Below are 19,063 nucleotides of genomic sequence, written 5' to 3'. Positions count from 1 at the left end.
CGATTTCATAGCTACTTTGAAGGCAAATTATAGCCTTTTGCTATTTCGGTACATTGTTCTAGAGTTCTTTTGCAAGGAAGAAAAATGAATTAGAGACGTTGTTTTGAGTATTGGTACCCGTGCACAACTGATGGAACTGTGGACAAGATTACTAATTAAAAATTGATTTGTTACATACCAACGCACCAAGGAATCAGTGTGATATAAATTCTAATTTGTTAAAACATGCTATTACAATAAACAATAAATCAATCAACATTTAGTGAGACATCTTTCATTTATTTCTTATCAACATTATCCTTTCCAAGTACCACCCTTCCCATTCCGCTTACGTTTCCATCTCCTTAGCATAATGCTGAAGTAAAGAGAAACGTACAGTGCCATCTTTTTGTACCCGTTGGTAACAATAACCCAATCGCTACCCCGAAAGAGAATTCTTGTTTTTAGTTCTTCTTATCGCAACACTCCGTTAGTGAAACATGGTCACCAGCATGGTTGTGAACAGGAACGTGAAAACACCAACGCGCAGTGTTTGGCTGCTGCTCCGTTCAACCCCTCCAAAGTCTGGCAGGCTGCTGTTGGGACTGTCCGATGACCGTTGCTTCTGGGACCGGATGGTGCACGCCTCACCGCAGTCCTCCATCTCACATATGTCACACATGGTAGCTTTCGGTCCGTCATAAAATTGACGCGCGATACGAGCTGATATCGAGAGGAAAAATTATATCGATTAATAAAAGATCATACATGATAGATCACTCAAACCTTACAGTTATCGTAGTAATCGTAGATTACAACTGGCGCTGGCTTCTGCTTGGCGACCTTGTGCGTACGGAAGGCAGATATTGTTGGGCAGAGTTCCCGCTGATCCAAACTATCGAAGTACAGCACGACCGTCGTGTCGCCATCTTTAGTTTCCACTTTCTGTTAAGTCAATAAAGGCGAAATGTTAACAACACGATCAGGGTTGCACAGTCGATTGTACCTACCTTAATGAAAGGCATATTTTCCAGCGATGGTAGCGTATCGGAATCAGCTGTGAAGCCACTCGGGAAGCCCACCTCCATGACGGCCATATTGGAAACATTCTGTCCAGCGGATGGTACGAAGCTCGCACATACGGACAGATGTAGGTGATCCTGGTTGGTGTTAGCATTTACCTGCGGATCAAGCACAAACCGTGGCCATTCGCCTGTCACGTTCATGTTGTATTTGTACGACAGCTGTACGACCGCGAATCCACTACCCGTGGCCTTGATCTCGATGTTGCGTGCAGCCGATGGTAGCTCAAACTTCTGCAGGATCATACCATTCTCTTCATTGACCGTCATGCGCTTCTCCTGATTCTCGTTAATCTTTGCCGTGATCGTGACATCGTTATTGGATGAAGTGATTTTAGCTGCCAGCTTTGCGAGTGCCTGAAGTCCCACGACCGTGTCCTGTGTGGACTGGAATCCACCCTTATCGTTACGCTGCCCAATTAGCCATTTCATAATCGGGAGCGCATCCGTATCGAGACCGGCCTCCAAGAGAGCCAACATGCCGTACGCAGTCATTTCAACGTTCACTGAGTTGGGTCTACTGCGCCATGGGTTCTTCTCTTCAGACTCTGGGATCGGTTTGTGCCACCATTTCGAGTCACTGTCGGTGGTCGCCTTCGTGTCCAACTTGCTCAGAATCAAACCCTTCGACGAGTGGTCGGCCAACTGCAGTGCGTAAGCTGCCAACGCTAGTGCGTACGTATCGTCCAATGATTCTGTGTTGCGGTACACATAGTCGATCGCCTTGTTGATCGTGTTTTTGTACTTATCCACCAGATTGATATTTTCCAGGAATGCAATAAGCGTGTACGCCGTAAGTGCAACACCCGAACCGGATCCGCCCTGCATATCCTTGTGCGAAACGACACCCACCTCCGGGAAGCTACCGTTCGGTGCTTGATGATCACTCAACCACTCCAGCGATTTATCGATCACACTCTCATCGATGGTGATGTGGTTGGCCGCCTGCTTGAACGATCTGGCTACGAAAGCCGTCAACCATGTGCTACCACTCTTATCATTCTCTCCAAAGGCGCTGAACGATCCATCCTGATGTTTGTAGCTTAACTCGCGCTGATAGCCTGCCTCCATGAACTTCTTCGCCTTAGCTTCGATGTTTGCCGTCAGTTTGTTGGTGGCCTTCAGGTAATCCAGTACGACAATGTTTGGCACAAAGTTGAGCATGTTCTGCTCACCGCACCCGTACGGCATTCGGATGAGCGAATCCAGATTCTGGATGGTCGAACCCATGACATCACCAATTACCGCCACCTCAATACGGGTCGAGTCCGGTACAGCATTCTTCGGAATCTCCACCTCGAACGTCTTCGTCACTTCCGGCACTGCACGCAAATCAACAAAGGTAGCTTTGTTGATGAACTGTGGCAATCCCTCCGGTTCAACCAGCAACTGGCGCTCAACGGCGTCACCTGCTATCTTCGTTTTAGCCGTCACCTTGATCGTGATGTGTCCTAGTTTTTTCGGTTTCACCATGAAGGAAACCGATTTGCCCGTGTTCGATGCAATGTCCAGACGCTTTTGGCGGAACAGTTCCACTTCTGGGAGGAGTTTAAAACATTCTCATTACTGATAAAGAATCCCTACCATATTTACATATCAATCTTATCACACTTACTGGAAGACTCAACAACTTCATTCTCAACATCGGCAAACTCAAACTCTTGCTCGTCGTTATGCAAAATGACTTCCGCCGTCTGATCTTCCTCCATGTAGTTGAATACAACGATCGGAATGGCGACCACTTCGCCACGCTTTACCGAATACGGGAGATTGGTCGAGACGAAGAATGGCAAGAATACTTTCAGTTTGCGTGGTTGCTGCGTTAGACCGAGCCCGTACACCGGGTTCACCGAGAAACCAGTGATGATCCACGACGTTATCGTATCGGGAACCTTCTTCTGGAGTGTCTTTTCTCCGCTGAAGCTGTATGGTAGAAAAGGGAACATTAGACCTATGACATCGGGCCCATAATGGGTTACTAAGCGTTACTAAAGGTTACCGAAAACTAAAAGCAAAGCCCAGAATCCAAAGCCCATTCAACCAACTACGAAAAGCTTTGCAGAAATATCGACACACACACACACATATGTTACATACACAGCACGTTCGTATGGTTAGTAGACACAAAGTTACCCAAAGATGATGTAAAGTATGAGCTAGATTACCCGCTAGTTAGCTCTCACCGTGATGTGTGATGCCTATGGCAATTGTGAGAAGCGATACTGTTTTTTTTTGCTTTGAGATCGAGTCCTCCAAGAAGATCTTCAAATCCTGTGAGACCAAACATCGGTGAAATGTTACAGCGATGCGTGCAGATGGCGTGCGCCATCTGGTCAAATGCTGTGCGATATGAAACGATCATGTTATACTTCCACTGACTTCCACGTACACTCTCCTCGCTGTCACAGCATTTGTCACAGTTCCAAACTAACCTGAAGCGTTCACACATGGTTCATGGTAGTTGGATTGGTTTGTTATTTCGTAACCAAGTGTCTGTTAATGAGTAGCACAACGTTTGGCACATACTAGCCCTGAAGCAGTCCGAGCTAGAGCAGATTTAGGTTTTAGATTGGTTACAAAAAAAAAAAGAAATCGCGAGTAAAACAGTGAAAACATCTGTCCAGAATGGTATTTACCCGGAGTAGGCATTGTCAAAAAGCCAAGTGTTTTGAATTTCCTGCGACAGGAATATGCGCGGTATGTCACGATGTGGCCGAGGTATGCGGCTGAACGCGAAAGGACCGGCCAACGGTGGCCGCGTATTGGTTTTCAGCACGTGTCGTTGCTTCTGCAGTATCGATCGTGGCTTTTCGATCGATGTGTACAGCACGGTACCGTTCGGGGCGCGGTGAAACTTATAAATCGGTACCTCAGGCAATGTGTTATTCGCTGGAAGAATGTGTCGATCGATAATGAAAATGGAAACTGGCTGGTGTGAGCGAAAATGCTACGATGCTATAGAGGAAGGTGGTGAAGAGCGTAGAGAAAGCTGTAGCTGTATACGCCACCAGCATGACAACCTGCATTTTCCATAAGTAAGGCTAAACGATAGACAAAGGGCACCATGAGGAAGATTGAAACGATTGATGCTGTGCATGTGAATAAGATAAAATAGCGAATACATCCATGGAGTATTTAATAACACCTTCAGAATAGCACATATTTCCAATAGGAGATCGTTTGTTCCTGCTACTATCAACCGTTCTGTATACTATGAAGATAAACCTTTCGCGAGTATCCTACTAACAAACTTACAACCTCTTACAGACAAATACAGCTGGCTTACGCCAATTCTTGTAGAAGCTAGAACCTTTCAATTGTACTGCACTAAGATGAATGGACTACATACATATGAAGGAAACTAAAAACAAAATTCTTTTTATCCAACCTTTTTGGTGCTATAGTCTGCCAAAGCCAAGTTTCGGGGAACTCTTTACGCACAACAGGAGAAGGTGCAGGAGCAGTTTGCACTTTGGAACCCGACTCCATCGTTCCACTAAGTGCAACCGCAGCAACAGGCATCATGGCAAAATACACCCGGTCTTCAAGTTCATATGGGTGCATATAATCTTTAATAAAAGGAATTTTACCATACTGATTACTAAGAAGGATGATAATACTACTTGTCGATACGAGAATAACATATGTTTGCGTAAAAAAATAAAAACCTGCAAAATGCTATCGTCTCACCAATTGGTTTCTTTTCTTAATGTTCTGTTTTGCCCTTGAAACACACTGCAAACACCGTAAAAATAAAAACACTCGTTCAAAGCTTTTCCCACTCATTTTTGCTTGTTTCGCCAGTACATACCCATAGTCTTCACCTTCCCAAAGCCAACGATCAGGGAAAATTTTTCTTGTCGCTGATCGCTTTACAAACCGAATGCTTGGTCCAGTAACTTTCCCCACAGAGAGCAAATACTGACGAGCACCTGATGATTGGATTGCAGCAAATTTCAAACCGGACGGGATGACGTAGACTTGACTGTGCTGACGAGCGGGTGCTATTTATGTTGAATTTAATAATGAAACTTTCATTCACTTTCGCAGTAGATAGAATACTAATGATCTTACAAATATGTTGCTCTAATTTTACATTTCTACGTATACTTTTCGCCTCGAGCATGAGTGTTGTCTACGTCGCTAATCATGAAAATTGTATGTTTAGTTACACAAAGAAGACGATGGACATAAAACATCTTTGGACATCACATACGCTACCAGTGAAAGTGTTTATCTGGTTAACTTAGACCCCACATTGAACTAAGTCTCACGCACCTGACACTAGACTGCCATAGCCACGTTTCTACAAAATCTTTCCTTACTATTACTTTGTCGGAAGACGTTGATAATGGAATATCGGTATCATATGCAGATTCCATCCTTGTGTAATATATTGACTCATCACAGCACCTCAGCATAATTACTTCCTCCAATTCAACTGTAAGTATTTTGTTTCATTTATAAAGTAGTGGAAGTCGTCAGTGTCGTTGTTTCCCTACAAACATAACTTATACATAGATTATAACGCATTAGATACTCCCGTGCAATTATCAGATGTGGACGAAAAGCATGTTGGACTTTACTCTTCACACATCCTTATCCCTAGACACAGATTCCTCCTCACAGACATAAAATATTCAAGTTGAATGTTATGGTTCTTGCTGTAACACACGATTATCATGCATGGCCAACCATACCGATACAACCTTGTTGAAAATGAACCAAACAAGGAGACGCAAAATTGAAAAAAAAAAAATGGAAAATTATCATATCCCACCTTTCCGGAGCGATCGTTTTCCAAAGCCATGTTTCTGGAAATTCTTTCCTAACCTGTACCTCTGTTACAGTGGCTCGATTGTCACCTCTGGCAGGCTTTGGTATATCTGCTACGGGAATTCTTGCAGGAGCATACATCACTCTAAACTTCGAACTTAAATGTATTAGTGGATAGTAACGTCCTGTATGAAGAAATTACGATTGAAGCTCATTAAAAAAACAAAACGCATAAATTCTATATATTACAACAGTATTTGCAAAACGGTTTAGCAGACGGTTTGATCGAAAATACACTGTCTGCATCTAGCTCGAGACCAAGTTGTGCTTAGTGAACGTTCACGTTATACAATTCAATTTCTCTACTGCTTCGCCTACATGCATTCGACGGTTAGTACACTTGGGTGCAAATGGAAAAAAAGATCTAATTCTACGCTTACTAGCATCACACAAAATGCTATGTATGTATGTATGTGTGTGGCTAAAGAAATACAACACAACGTCACACAAACCCCAAATCCGGAAATGCACTCCATATCCAGGTTTCCGGGAAAGTTTTTCTTATTGCGGGTTCGTTCGCCGGCGACGGTGCATCTACATCATCCAGCTGCAGTTTAACAACAGCTGACAGCGTCACTTGACCTTTGCGACGAAGCTTATGAATGATCGTTTGGCCTGCGAATGGGAACGACCGTTCAATGATCTTACTACGATAGTCATTATACTAAAAATGCATGTTGATGTGAAATACGGGTGCACAGGATAATTTAAAATCTTTTTCAGTATCTTCAGTGAATAACCGAAAGCGTAGTTGAGAACAGTTTGTAACTCGTACTGTAGAATTCCAGCGCAGTTTCATTTGTCATTTATTTGTTGGTAGTTCTTGCTCACTACACATATGTACATTAGGAAAATTCGACTCTTGGATCATCACGGCAACTTGTAGAGTTGTGAACTGAATGTTTTGCAAATCGGACAAGTTTCACAATAAAATTTTGCAATGGCTTGTTGAAAATCCCTATGGAAAGTAGAAAGCAAGGGGCATGTCTGAAAAACCAAAGAACAATAGTCCCTAATGATGATATGCTCCATAAATGTATATACTGTTCAAATATATACAGGTTGCCTTAGGAAGATAGTATAGTGCTGTATTATACAATTACTCATTAATAGCACCACCGTTTACTACTTCTTCCACCAATGAGAGAGATAGAGGAGTACTAGCAATTAAAAATAAAAGTAAAGAAAACAAAAACCACCTGCGTGACGAAAATACGCACCTTTCCTCGGCCACGCTATACCATATCCACGATTCCGGAAAATCTTTTCTTACGGTGGGACTGTCAGCTATGGGTATGCCCGTGCTGGTGCCCAGGGAAGGAGAGGCAAACACAATGGCTTCCGGAACCTCAATGTCTGGGAAAAAAGCTAGTTTGGGTAGAGTAACAATCATACTATTACTTAGATATATTTAGCCAACAAATCCGAACTGGGGTATGTTTTAGCGGTACTTCTCTGTTCAACCTGCGTAGTGCGATATAATGAGTAATTCATTTTCGCAGTTTTTACTACCCGAACGATATTACGAATCTTCTTCTTTTGCGGCTTTAGTACTTCAAGAGGTTCTCTCTCTCTTCTTGGCTTTTAACGACCTTACAGGTCAAGCCCGCCATTTCTGGCTTACTAGACGTATTTTCCCACGTAACCGGTTTGTTTGTTCTACGCTAAACTTATTGACTCGAGCATGAATGTTTGGTACGTTGCAAATCATCAGAAAAGCACGTTTAATTACACAAAGAAGACTACACCCATGAAAATTCTTTGGACTTTACATCAATTGCAATGCAAAGTGTCTGAATTAATTAGATCCCACATTAAACATAGACAGATTCCATCATATGGTAAAATATTGACACACCACCGACAGTAGAGGATCTAAGCTCCCCAAAATACAATCGGTTGTGAAGCACCCCAAAACGACCCCCCGTCATCAAGCAACTGCCTGAAACTCGAACACCAGGGGCCTCTCTAAAACCCACAATAAACGTTTTCCAAGGAATCGTATGGATAGCCGGATCTCCAGCATTATCAACGATTTTTTTCCCTGTAAACCATATGCACAGGTATGTGATTGTGTGTTTCATTACGGCATCCAGCATCAACCCGTCGTTGTTTCCTTACGAACATAAGTTATACATACATACAATACATTACATACAATGATGCAATTATCAGATGGATACGTGCAATGATCAGATGGTAACGATAATCAGAATAGCATGTTGGACTTTACTCTTCTCTTCTCGACACATCGTCAACAAGAGACCGATTGTCCCTCACAGACATAGAATATTCAAGTTGAATGTTATGGTTCTTGCTGTAACCCACGATTATCATGCATCAACCATACCAATACGACGGTGTGGAAAGTGAACCAAACAAAGACACAAAATTCTAAACATGAAAATAATCATATCCCACCTTTCCGGAGCGATCGTTTGCCAAAGCCATGTTTCTGGAAATTCTTTTCTAACCTGTACCTGTGCTACAGGGGCTCGGTTGTCACCTCTGGCAGGCATTGGTTTATCTGCTACGGGAATTCCTGCGAAAGCAGCCATCGGCATGATCATACCTGGCAGTCCATGTCTATGGAAGTGATAATATCTGAAATATCCTGCACGAAGACAATACGATCGAAACACATTAAAAAGTGCATTACTTTACCAACCGTAATCACAGCACGGGTTGGCAGACTTTGATCGAAAGTGCAGTGTCTATTGAAGTCTCCGTTGTGCTTCACGATCTACGATTATGCATTTTCTGAAGTAATTCGACTTCAAACATTCGATAGTTAGTACAACTCCATGAAAACAACATAAAAGTCTATTTCTACTTTTGCCAGCTTCATATAGAATGCAATGCATGTGTAGGTGTGTGGTTAAGAAAGAACAACACAACGTCACACAAACCCTAAAGCTGGAAAAGTACTCCATCTCCAGGTTTCCGGGAATGATTTTCTTGCGGCAGGTTCCCTTGACCTTTGCGACGAAGATAGTAAATGATCGTTTTGTCTGTGAATTCAATGTTCTGCACTGTAATTATATCCTTTATGCTCCACATTCAAGAAGATGAGAAAAACCAATTTCCTAAGACTCTCGTTCATGGGAATTAGGGGTGCAATTAACAACAGGACTAAAGGAGCTAGAGACAACATACGACTTCAAAACCGTGCTTAGTATCTCTAATGGCTAATCAAAAACGCACTCCCACTAAAAAAATCGTCTTGCCTTCTCCTTGTGGCAGGCTTCATTACTATTTAGGCAGAGCTTGAAAGACTGAATCATTTTGCTCTTTGGACTCCTTCCATCAAAGTATAACTTCTAACTAAATTGTTTGCAGTTCTTACCCACAAAAAATACATTAGAAAAACCTGCTGGTTGGTGGGATCAACAAGATGTTATATATTACGACCGGGTTGAATGAAAAAAAAAATGAACATTCTTTGGACTTCACGTCGATTGCAATGCAAAGTGTCTGGATAAATTAGATCCCACATTAAACATAGGCAGATTCCATCATATGGTAAAATTTTGACACACCTCCGGCCATCAGCCCAATTACGTCAAATGAAACTGAAACAATTTTGTTTTGTTTAATAAAGACATGTTGAATGTTATCCCACACAAGCAATAGTCGAAGTCATCAGTGTCGTTGTTTCCCTACAAACATAAGTTATACATACAATATAGTACATTAGATACTCTCGTGCAATTATCAAATGGTGATGATAAGCAGAAAACCATATTAGACTTTACTCTTCTCTTCTCAACACATCATTATCCCAAGACACAAATTACCCCAGACTCACAGACACAGAATATTTAAATTGAAGGTTATGGTTCTTGCTGTAACTCTCGATTATCATGCATCAACATACCAATACGATGGTGTCGAAAGTGAACCAAACAAAGACACAAAATTGTAAACATGAAAAATTATCATATCCCACCTTTCCGGAGCGATCGTTTGCCAAATCCATGTTTCTGGAAATTCTTTTCTAACCTGTATCTGTGCTACAGGGGCTCGGTTGTTATATCTGGCAGGCATTGGTTTATCTGCTAAGATAAATCCTGAGTGAACAGCCGCGCTTGCCTGTGCACCTGACTGTCCATGTTTATGGTAGTAAGAAATTCTGAAATGTCCTGCACGAAGACAATACGATCGAAACACATTAAAAAGTGCATTACTTTATCAACCGTAATCACAGCACGAGTTGACAGACATTGATCGATAGTGCAGTGTCTATTGAAGCATTTTCTGTAGCAATTCTACTTTAAACATTCAACGGTTAGTACAACTGCATGAAAACAAGATAAAAGTCTATTTCTACTTTGGCCAGCTTCATACAGAATGCAATGCATGTGTGGGTGTGTGGCTAAGAAAGAACAACACAACGTCACACAAACCCTAAAGCTGGAAAAGTACTCCATCTCCAGGTTTCCGGGAATGATTTTCTTGCGGCAGGTTCCCTTGACCTTTGCGACGAATTTCTACACTGTAATTATAACCTTAATTCTTCACATTCAAGAAGATGAGAAAAAACCAATTACCTAAGACTCTCGTTCATTGGAATTACGGTTGCACTTAACAACACGACTAAAGGAACTAAAGACGACATACGACTTCAAAATCGTGCTTAGTATCTCTAATGGCTAATAAAAAACGCACTACCATTGAAAAAAATCGTCTTGCCTTCTCCTTGTGGCAGGCTTCATTACTATTTAGGCAGAGCTTGAAAGAATGATGAATTTTGCTCATGGGGTTCCTTCCATCAAAATATAACTTCTAACTAAATTGTTTGCAGTTCTTACCCACAAAAAATACATTAGAAAAACCTGCTGGTTGGTGGGATCAACAAGATGTTATATATTACGACCGGGTTGAATGAAAAAAAAGTTAACATTCTTTGGACTTCACATCGATTGCAATGCAAAGTGTTTGGATAAATTAGATCCCACATTAAACATAGGCAGATTCCATCATATGGTAAAATATTGACACACCTCCGGCCATCAGCCCAATTACGTCAAATGAAACTGAAACAATTTTGTTTTGTTTAATAAACACATGTTGAATGTTATCCCGCACAAGTAGTAACCGAAGTCATCAGTGTCGTTGTTTCCCTACAAACATAAGTTATACATACAATATAGTACATTAGATACTCTCGTGCACAGACACACACAGACACAGAATATTAAAATTGAAGGTTATGGTTCTTGCTGTCTAGTCCAGCGATTATAATGCATGGCCAACCATACCGATTCGACCTTGTGGAAAGTGAACCAAACAAGGGGACACAAAATTGTAAACATGAAAAATTATCATATCCCACCTTTCCGGAGCGATCGTTTTCCAAAGCCATGTTTCTGGAAATTCTTTCCTAACCTGTACCTCTGTTACAGGGGCTCGGTTGTCATATCTGGCAGGCTCTGGTTCATCTTCTTCGAAATTTCTTGCGAAAACCATCGGCATGCTCAACTGCAAACTTATCAGTCTATGTCTATGGAAGTGATAACGTCGGAAATATCCTGCACGAAGACAATACGATCGAAATACATTAAAAAGTGCATTACTTTACCAACCATAATCACAGCACGGGTTGGCAGACTTTGATCGAAAGTGCAGTGTCTATTGAAGTCTCCGTTGTGCTTCACGATCTACGATTATGCATTTTCTGAAGTAATTCGACTTCAAACATTCGATAGTTAGTACAACTCCATGAAAACAACATAAAAGTCTATTTCTACTTTTGCCAGCTTCATATAGAATGCAATGCATGTGTAGGTGTGTGGTTAAGAAAGAACAACACAACGTCACACAAACCCTAAAGCTGGAAAAGTACTCCATCTCCAGGTTTCCGGGAATGATTTTCTTGCGGCAGGTTCCCTTGACCTTTGCGACGAAGATAGTAAATGATCGTTTTGTCTGTGAATTCAATGTTCTGCACTGTAATTATATCCTTTATGCTCCACATTCAAGAAGATGAGAAAAACCAATTTCCTAAGACTCTCGTTCATGGGAATTAGGCGTGCAATAAACAACAGGACTAAAGGAGCTAAAGACGACATACGACTTCAAAATCGTGCTTAGTATCTCTAATGGCTTATCAAATTTCTCGTGTTTCAGGTTTGATTACTATTTAGGCAGAGCTTGAAAGAATGAAAAATTTTGCTCATGGAGTTCCTTCCATCAAAGTATAACTTCTAACTAAATTGTTTGCAGTTTTTACCCAATAAAATGCATAATTGAAAACCCTGTTGGTTGGTGGAACCAACAACATGTTATATATTACGACCGGGTTGACTGATCCGATCAAGTTCACCAAACAAATAGTACAGATATCAGCTGAATATTTTACAGACCTAGACAACAATCTTCGATGGTGTATTGAAAAACCCTATCGGAAGTAGCATGCAATCTGCTTGTCTGAAAAAGCAAAGAACACCAGTCCTTAATGATGGTATACTATGTAGAAGAAACCATGTGCGCTCACCTTCCGTAGTTGGTTTTAGACATAAATATTATACAATTACTCATTAATAGCACCACCGTTTACTACTTCTTCCACCAAACAGAGAGAGAGATAGAGATAGAGGAGTACTAGCAATTAAAAGTAAACATAAGGAAAACAAAACAAACAAAACCACCAGCATGAAGAAAGTACGCACCCTTCCTCGGCCGCGCTATACCATATCCACGATTCCGGAAAATCTTTCCTTACGGTGGGACTGTCAGCTATGGGTATGCCCGTGCTGGTGCCCAGGGAAGGAGAGGCAAACGCAATGGCTTCCGGAAACGCAATTTCTGGGAAAATCAATGCTTGTTTGAATAGAGTAAAAATCTTACGATTACTTAGACATATGTATGACCCGAACCGCAGCAAGGTTAAGCGCTGCCTCTCTGTTCAACCTGTGTAGTGCGATATAATGGGTACCGCATGTGGGGTGAAACGATACTAAACGATCAAGTATGAGAGAGTAAGTTCCTGTTTACCGAACCAACCAACGTTCTGACCATTATTTGTAATACCTCAACTCTTGGGTGTGTAGTTGTTAGTTTTGGGCGGACCACTAGGCCCTCTTACAAGCCATGACAAACCTGGCGATCGTATGCCATATCCATGATTCGGGAAAGCTTTTCCGAACAACCGGTGCATCACCAATCGGTGCCGAGCCCGAAGTGCCTGGAGCAAACTGCAATGCTCCACCAATTCTGTCCTCCTCTGCCACACGAATGTCAACCACATCGTCTGTATATGCGTGACAGCAACGAAAAAATGCAGATCCTGCGACGACAGTTCAAGTGCACGGTAACTGATCAGATCATGATAAATTAACTGCTATGTTCTTACAACTCGCAATCAGCAGATTGTGGTGATACCAACGAACCAGAAAACGATCTTTGATGGGATAGATGGGACGGAAAACTATTATCCACATACGGTCTGTTCTACCAAGCACGAGCAAGGAGTTATGTTGCACAAGTTCTACCCCAGGCAAATGGTGACCTATCCAATTGAAAGCAGCAGTACAAACCCTTCCACACTTTCCCAAATCCAGGACTCTGGAAAGGTGCGTCTAACAACAACGGTTTGTTCACTTATGCTCCCTGAAGCCGCTGCTCCCGTTGATAGACTCGTCGCGATAAACGGTCTGGCAGAGGTTATTATGACGCCTTCTGGGACCGGCCTAGCACTTAATTGGAAGTATATTGGCGGACCGTCTGTGGGGAAATAGTGCAATGGTGGTCAATCGTATCGGGATACGGATCAACTCTAGCAGACATGAGCACAATATTGTCTTGCAAAATAAATATAAACTCTTCAACCTTTTCTCGAATGTAAATTCACCTGCAGGAAAGAAAAAACTATTCATGTTTCAAGCAACTTTTGCTACTTACGTGGAGGATCATTGGCGTTGGATAGGACGAATGCACCGACAGTCTAAAACGATAAGCAAACATTATGTTAGCATATGCATTTCTTAAAGAACTTAAACTTTAACAACGTACATTAAAGTCACGATGTTCGACATGCGGATTCCATGCGAAACGCTTCTTTCTGCGATAATATTCGTACGATCGTTCTTCGTACTTTTCCAGCTCGCTAAACACCTGATCCTTTGTGATGTCGTTACCGCTCTTCAGCAACAGTACACTCTGATCGACTCCCAACAATCCAACGTACGAATCGGGATTGGTGCTGATACTAATCTCCACATCCTGGCCCGGTTTCGTCTGATCCTTCGAGAGGCTTACCTTCATCTGCAATCGAAAAGAAAAATCCACTTTAAATACGGAACTCTTACAGCACGCGATGCGAACGTAAACACTTACAAAGTTCTGCAGCTCACTGTCGAACGTGATCACCTTACTATCGCTCACCATATCACCATTGGCGGCGATATAGTACACGACCAACTTCGCCCTCGGCACCATGGCGAACGTGGCAGGGAACTTGAACGAGTGGGTTTTGGATTCCGGTACCGCTACCGTATTACTGAGCAGTACATCGCCCCGACCCAGCAGTTGATAAGTGAAGAACTTCATCGGCGTAGTGGCGGCCACCTCCACCAAAACATCCTTACCGACGAGCGGCATCTCGGTTACAACTCGTGCACGGATATAAGAGTCAACATCCGAATCGGCCTTAGAGATGCCACTCAGATAGAACTCTTGGCCCAGATACACGCCAACCACGTTGATGTACGTGCTGTTCACATCGGTATTGATATCTAGCTTCGCCATACCGTTCTGATCCAACGTGTAGTTTCTCACGAACTGCGAACTTTCGTAGGTAGATTGTTTCACTTCGACCGGATTAACTTGATCCTGTACCGGTGTTCCATCCTGATGCGTCACCTTCAACCAGGTGGTGTAGGGTAGTCCGGGCTTAAAGTTATCATCCGATTTTACCAGCTCCATCTTCACCCGTCGATCGTAAATCATCACCTTAGCGGAAGCGTTCTGTTTCCGTCCAGTTAGCTCCTCTTCGACAACCGCCTCAATAACGATGTTACGCGTGTAATCACCTTCCAGTCGTAGTTCTTCCCGTAAGTCAAACTCTACCGAACCCTTGCCATCGATCGGAACTACCTTGCGGGTAATCACATCCTTGGCGAACGGTTGCACATAGTGAAAACCGAACTCGGGACTGGCAGATACGGTTGCTTCACCCTTCACCGGTTTGCCGTAGGTGTACTTGGAGCGTATGATAGCCTTCACCTTGCCGTCTTTGAAAGTCGTTATGCCGGGCGATTCTACCGTTACCTCAAATTTCGGCAACACATACTCATCCACCTCGAACACTTTGTTGTGTTTCTGTTGAGCAATAGATGAAAGGTGATGAAATAAAAACATCCACAATCAAACCATTATCATTCATACCGTTCCCAACACGTTTACGTTGATGCTCCACGCACCCAGTACGGGTGCAGTTGAGAGGGTCAGCTCCGATTCGAACACTCCCTTTACCAGCTTTCCTTCCTTCCACTGTTTGATGCGGTTCGCCTTTGCATCGTTAATGTGCACACTGATGTTGTCTGCCTTCTGGAGCGGTTTCGTGTTTGGGTCAAGAACCAGCACACGGAAACGAACAGTATCACCGGGCTTGTAGATGGATTTGTCCGTTTGCACAAACACCGAGAAGCTCTTCTGCTGATACTCTAACTCGGTTTCGTTCTTGAAGGTTAGACCTGATAACCCTTCGGCCACCAGTTTGTAGGACGATTGGGGGATATCACCAATCTAAGCACAAAGAAATGGGAACAAAACCCCAAAGCACAATCAAATTTACCCTTCCTCATGAAGTAAGCTTGAGTGCAGGATGGATGAGGATGGTAATACTTACCGCAAACGGTACCAGCCGTGTTTCACCGGTATTAAGTGTTATCTCCTGCTTTTCGATCACGGTGCTAGCATCCGTAATGGCGAGACTGAATCGGATCGGTTCACTCACATCCTGATTCGTTACCGCTACATGATATTCCGAGTTCGGTCGCAACAGCTTGGCTCCAACGATCGAATAGTGACTAAAATAAAGGGAACCAAACGAAGAAAAAATGAAAAAAATTATAATCTATAATCTAAATTATTGTGAAGATACTACACTTGTCTAACTGCTCATACAATCAATCTAACTGCAACGTCGCGTGTAATTGTAAATGATACTTATAGACACACAGACACAAGAGCAACAGGATATGAAAACTAATATCCGGTCATATATTGTGCAAATCATCATTTTTTTTAGATGTTGCTACGATAAGCAACGTTATCTCGCACTTTACACCTTCACTATTTGTGGATAGTTTGCTAAATGCACGTTGTTTTACCGCACATTTACTATGAAACAAATCTTTCCTCTTTCATGAATCTTTTGTTACTATAATAAATTGTATTTTTATCCAACTTACGGGTAGCAATAGGCAAAAGCCACGTTGCTTTTCCCAACAATGGATTCCTGTAAAAATAAATAGTGACATCACGCTTCATCCATTGTTACGTCAATTGTGTGCTTGTTAAGCACCAAAGTGCCATTAGAAAACACCATAAAAGGAATCAAATATTGCTGCATTCTGATGCATCAAACCTTCCCTTTCCTCTGCCACCCTTCTCGATGGTTAAATGTATTGTTCGATTCGATCGAGCTGAAAGGGTGAAAATTTTTTAGAGATTTTTTTTTTGAAAGCACCATGCTGATAATCAGCGAATCATGACTGAAAATATTATATGATGTTTTTTGGCAGTCTCTTTTCCTTCTTCCTCTATTTTTTCTCTTTCCCTATGTCTCTTACGATCAGAACAATCAAGCTGTTTTTTTTTATTTGGAATTAATGCTCTGAATATTCTTGGAACTGTTGATTTAATAGAGTCGATCATCCTCTTCAAGCCTCTATGCACGATCATTAATCTTAACGCTTGTTATATAATCACAGCAGCAGCTGTCAGGCGGCTGTGAAGAATGACCTTCATCAAATGGGTGAGGTTATTTCCGAGTATTCGCTTGCGAAGATTCGCTCACGAACGATGCGAGTTGAACCAAGGTTAACGTAATGATGCTCAGCCGCTTGGGGTGCCTTAATGCTGAAGAAAATGTTTTGTTTTCTTCTGGTATTATTTTACACTTCTCGACGTCCAGAAAGACGGACAAGAAGACTTATCGGCTTTTTCTTTTAGTGTTTGTCTTGAATTCTGTTCCGCACATTCGGTGGTTGTGCGAATCGAAGATTCGTAGTTCCTCGACAAAATACAAAGACATATTCGTCGGTACACGACAAAAAACTGACTGGAATAACTAATGACCTCATGGTGTAGTGTTTCGTTTGTGTGGGTTGGCGTTTCTCCAGTTAGTGCTCCAGTACACAAATGCGTCACCAACGTGGAAGGTAAACAATGCGCCTCACAAGATCATATCCTACGCATATACAGTTTGATTGGTATGGAGCTACAAAGCGAGTCCATCCGGACGTACACCGACGCACAGTTACACGAGCGTGTGTCACTCACGTCTAACCACCAAGATCGCCACAATGGAGCGAGTCAACAGTCAACCAGCTCGGTCAGACTGGTTCAGAGGTTGTTTGTGCTTCCTGACCAAAAACGGAAGACATGTCCTCCAGCGCCACTGCGCCACACTTGCGAAGCACGAAAAGCGGTTCGACCACTTTCTGCAACGATTTCGTCACCGGTCAGTGAGACGATCGGGTTGAAAAATATGCACTCAAACACGCACACAATCTCACTAGCCAATTTCTCAATCGGTCAAGCAGCATTGCGAAGTTTGTAAAGAATCTTCTCGATGTAATCTACTATTCACGGGTTCGCGGTCATCTTGCATCTTGGGCGAATTCTGTAGCCTAAATTGAGATCTGCAAAACATTTGCATACTAACCCATCACCCTGCGAACCGGTTACGAACACTGCACTCAGCACCAGACACACTAGCAGCACCGACGAGGACGTTAACGAGGTCCACAGGATCCTTGCCGGATCCTTCGTTGAAGGTCGCATGATATTTGCGACCAAGGTGATTTAAACACGATACAAACGGGTAACCTCTTCGAATTTTAATCCAGCACCAACAACAATGCGCGTTCCTTCCGAGTACTCTTATCACAATAACTGCTGTGGAAAATAAAATCTATTATAGAAACAGAAAATAACACGGGTGATTCCCCCAGATGTATCTGAAAACATGTTGTATGACTAAAAAAAGCGCACTCTTTAGCGTCCACTAATGAGTTCACCGCCAGTGGCCCTCACAATGGGAAGTGAACGATAGAAACACAACAGCCAGTGCGAGATGGAAATATTAGGATGGGGTAGCTGCTGTTTGTAAGCTTGTGATCACACTGTCGGGGGTGTGATTTACCGCGCACACACACACACACACACACACACACACACACACACGGAAACGCACCTTTGTAAAAAAGTCACCCAAGCAGAGATGCGTCACGCCACAGACACCGATCAGTTCGGTTGTGGAGCACGAACTAAACCTTCAACCTGTTCGGTGGTTAGGCTTTATACAAAGCTTTGAAACGCTCGCGGGATCACCACTTCACCGAACGCGATCACGATCTTCGGTACAACGATGGAGTGTAATCACGCACTTTCAACCATATTGGTATGCGTGCATCGGAACCGGTCTCCTATTGAATCGCTAGATGCGATCCCCAATGTCCACTTGACTGCACAATTTTCGTCTATACGTTAGATTTACAGTATCCTTTTGCTGTCTTTAATGGAAAAAAGGTAATTCTATACCCTTTTTGGTAAGCTTACGAAGGGCGCTCTTCGCTTCCCTTCAGTGCACTAACACACAGCCACAAAAACGCCGGCAACGCTCACGTAAGAAACCTGTTTCCCGAGCATGAAAACTTGTTTTTATTTACCACAAACCCAAAACACGACAACAAAAACGGCCGAAAGAAAACCGTACTCAAAAACAAACCCAATCGCTGCTTGATAACTTCGCATCTCATGCTTGTGTCCCTTGTCCTTTCCATGTACATCCCCCCTTACCAGTACCTTCCGCTTAATACAACATAAATGAAACGAAGTCTAATCCACCCCAAAATTATCAGCATCTGCCATGACGCCGGGGATTTATGATGTGTTCGAGTGCAATCAATCCACGGCTTTGTGAACATGTACGTACA

The 19,063-nt window shown here is 42.6% G+C and overlaps 1 protein-coding gene across 17 annotated transcripts; it reads right to left on the bottom strand.

Annotated features, from left to right (window-relative positions):
* Positions 1-258: 258 nt before the first annotated feature.
* LOC125763324 (CD109 antigen) lies at positions 259-18,446 on the bottom strand. 17 transcript variants are annotated; one of them, XM_049426299.1, is made up of 13 exons: positions 18,322-18,446; positions 17,791-18,023; positions 15,748-15,928; positions 15,285-15,644; positions 14,235-15,218; positions 13,911-14,162; positions 13,800-13,842; positions 11,286-11,428; positions 9,847-9,899; positions 2,677-2,984; positions 990-2,599; positions 771-924; positions 259-702 (listed from the first exon to the last, which is right to left on the bottom strand). In XM_049426299.1, exons 2-13 carry the CDS (start codon positions 17,907-17,909, stop codon positions 470-472), a joined length of 4,440 nt encoding a protein of 1,479 aa, XP_049282256.1. In that variant the 5' UTR covers positions 17,910-18,023; positions 18,322-18,446; the 3' UTR covers positions 259-469. The 17 variants fall into 17 exon arrangements, with proteins under 17 accessions (XP_049282256.1, XP_049282254.1, XP_049282261.1 ...); XM_049426297.1 differs by lacking the exon at positions 9,847-9,899 and adding an exon at positions 8,319-8,377 and having other exon boundaries at positions 11,292-11,428; XM_049426304.1 differs by lacking the exons at positions 9,847-9,899; positions 11,286-11,428 and adding exons at positions 8,319-8,371; positions 9,900-10,039.
* Between the last annotated feature and the right edge of the window lie 617 nt (positions 18,447-19,063).

The sequence above is a fragment of the Anopheles funestus genome, chromosome 2RL (assembly GCF_943734845.2).
Source record: "Anopheles funestus chromosome 2RL, idAnoFuneDA-416_04, whole genome shotgun sequence".
NCBI lineage: Eukaryota > Metazoa > Arthropoda > Insecta > Diptera > Culicidae > Anopheles > Anopheles funestus.
This window is presented reverse-complemented; position numbering and strand designations above follow the sequence as displayed.